Below are 3,245 nucleotides of genomic sequence, written 5' to 3'. Positions count from 1 at the left end.
ATAGTTCATACAGGCCTTTTCAAATCAAATAGCAGAAGATGGAATTGAAGCTTCAATTTCTATTGCTTTAATAGGAGATGATTTGAATGCTCTCACAATTCTTCTCAAAGCTCTGTTTTATAGACTTTGAAAGAGTTCAGTGAAGTTATCTTGATTGTTTCATCAAACTTGAACTTCATAATCAGCTACTGAGATAATACAGGATATGTATAACTTTCTCATAGCCTGAAAGAATAGACCTCTCTCAGTATTTAACAGTCTGATTATACTATTCAGTAGTCTCTCTGCCTTGATGATTCTTTGTTGAATATGATATTTAAAATTCAACTTAGAGTTTAATCATACTCCTAGTCATTTGACATTCAAACTAGGTTTAATCTCTTTATTCAAAAGAGTTAGACTTAGTTCTTTCTCATTTAATCTGGAAAAAAAGTAAATTAACTCAGTTTTATTCATATCAAATTGAATTAGATTGATATTTGCTCTAATAAAGATTTTCTTTACTGCTTTCTCAATCACTTCTAAATTCTCTTTGATTGTCTTTGAACTGTAGAGTAGATCAATATCATCTACATAACTTGAAGATCTCACTATTTTCATCTCTCTATTCTTGAATAGATATGCAGTGTATATTGCAAATAAAACTGGTGAGATTGAAGATTTTTGTGATACTTCTATTTTTATCTCAGTTTTATCTTGTTTTCTTCCATCAAAGAATAGTTGTATAATTCTTTTAGACATGAAACAATTAACTCATTTTATTAGAGAAAGTGACAGTTTTAACATCTTCAAAGTTTGAATCATCTTAGACTTTAAAACATGATCAAATGCATCTTTTATATCAATAAAAACTGCAGTTGAGACCAGGCCTTCATTCTTTGCTACTTGAACATCATAAATAACTGAGAGAACAGTGTCAATTGCAGAACATTGTTTTCTACCTGTGATTCAAAGGTTGCTTAAGCCAGCGTATGATTACAGGCGTACACCGGCTTCTTATATACTGTACACTAAATTAATTGATGGCTGCTATGACCTCTTTACATTCATAAGCAAGTTCAGAAGCAGCTGTGTTATTATTCAGCAGTTGTATATTCTTTCAAATCACATTCTCTTTCATCAGATTCAGTCACGCTCACATGATCATATCATATACTCTAGCTTCATGTGAATTAGCTCGCCACTAGTGTTTTATGATCATGTGATCTATCTCTGATTCAGCTAGTATTCTGTGTACATTCTCATAAAGAAACTTTCACTATATTACATCTCCCATTTACTAACTTTTCTCATTCTTCAATCATCTTCTTCATTATCATCATCATTGAACATCATCATCTCATTCAAGATTTCTACTTCTTCTTCTATTTAACTCTTTCTATCTGTTCATCTATCACATTATATGTGTTTCTGGCAATGACTCTCTGTTCTTATAACAAGTGTCATCATAGTGCTCATATCAGACAGTTCATTAGCAGTAAGTGTAATGCATTGTAAAATGTGATCAGGACTTATTTATTCTCTAACAATCACTAGAACATATTACTATGAATAACACATCTTCTTCATCTTCTTATACACTCTCAATTATTTTTTCTTCTCAGTGAGCTTCTGATCATGTTTTCTGACATAATTTTGTATGAATACAGATGCTGATATGTTTGTTTTTATTCACATAGAATCTTCACATATTGACAGATTCACATCTGCTGATGATAGTCAACTCAATATTGAATCATTGATTAAGAACTTAGAGAATGTGATAATGAAGAAATTGTCTGTATTATATGTAACTGAGTCTTTCATATCTCTCTCTGCCTCTTCTGCTGCTTCTTTCTCTGCTACTCTCTTCTCTATTTCTTTCTCTGCTGCTCTCTGTCAGTCTTCTATACTTGTCTCTGTGTCTGGTTCTCCTGCTCCTGCTATCTCTGTTTCTGTGACTCTCACTTCTGCTACTTCTGCTTCTGCCACTGCCTTCATTACTAACTCTTCCTGTTTCAGGAAGATGTTATGTAGACTCAGTGAATTATATTTTTTAATGTATACACTCTCACTTCTCTTACTGATCTCTAGAATAATTTATTGTATAAAGATAATGTATAACACAACTATCTGAAGCTTGATCACAGACACTGATTATTATATTTATTTTAAATATTTATAATGAGACAATTGTTCATTTATATCAGAGAATCACTCTCTCTCTCAACAGTATTAAGATTATAAGTCTTTTTTCTTTTTTATCTTTTCTTTCTGACACTGATTTTTCTATTCTTAGAGAAAATTGTTATGAGTTTTATTATACATAAAGTTGTGATATTCATAGATATCAAGAAACTTTTTACAACTGTAAAGTTCAATATCACAGAGACATCTGCTCTAATGAATTTCTTCAGAATGATAGATCTGTATCAGTTTATTCTCTGATATCTGTTATCTGACTTTGTAATGCAGATAAAAGATATCTGTGTTTTCAGAAATAGAAATATGAATGTCATACTCTTTTACATCTGCAGATGGGAGGCTTGTATGTCTTGTCTGAGATATTATTATGAGAATGAGCTGTTCACATGCTGTGTTCTACTTCCTGCATTCTCTCATGTCTCTCTCTCTCTTTCTGGGAAGTCTTGTATGTGTTGTAATTATGCATACAATGTTAAGATCAGTGAGTGTTTATTCAGTAACTATTCTCACTTCTGATTTTACAGTTTTTATACACTAATAATAATTCTTAGTTGCTTCAGTGTCAGAGATCATTCTAATCAAAGATAATAATGCTGCTGAGACTACTCTCTTCTGTTCTCAAGCTTCTCTTATCACTTTCTCTTTCTCTTCTGTGAAGAAGATTGTGTGCATATCAGATTATAAGTATTTAACTCTGAGTAACTTCTGCTGTTATTCATCTGATTCTGTATCTTCTTCTTCTTTCATTTCTTCTGTCTCTGTTCTCTCTGCTCTGACTTCTGATTCTGCAGATTCTGTACTCTTCTTTAATTTTTCTACATGTATACATATACATTTCTATATTGGCATTTCAGTCACTCTTGTGATAAATGACATTAATGTTGTACATAGAGCAGTAGAGAAATCAGAGACATGTACAGTGTTATTATGAAAGTGACTTACAGCTCTTGAATCTCTTACAGATCTTGAGTTTTGAGATTTCCTTTATTTTTAACATTTTTTAAGTGATGTGATGTTGAAAATAGATTAAATATATAATGTATAAAAATGAATGAGATATG

At 31.3% G+C, this 3,245-nt stretch overlaps 1 protein-coding gene across 1 annotated transcript; it reads left to right on the top strand.

The window, feature by feature from the left end:
- Positions 1-1,679: 1,679 nt before the first annotated feature.
- Positions 1,680-2,882, top strand: BDBG_18074 (uncharacterized protein; the record flags this gene model as incomplete). The annotated part of the gene is made up of 3 exons (XM_031725660.1): positions 1,680-2,084; positions 2,462-2,527; positions 2,736-2,882. Coding segments are annotated over 3 exons (617 nt in total), but the record flags the coding sequence as incomplete, so codon positions are not given.
- Positions 2,883-3,245: the final 363 nt, after the last annotated feature.

The sequence above is a fragment of the Blastomyces gilchristii genome (genome assembly GCF_000003855.2).
Source record: "Blastomyces gilchristii SLH14081 genomic scaffold supercont1.53, whole genome shotgun sequence".
NCBI classification, from domain to species: domain Eukaryota; kingdom Fungi; phylum Ascomycota; class Eurotiomycetes; order Onygenales; family Ajellomycetaceae; genus Blastomyces; species Blastomyces gilchristii.
The sequence above is the reverse complement of the archived record's forward strand: the minus strand, read 5'-3'. Positions and strand labels throughout refer to the sequence as shown.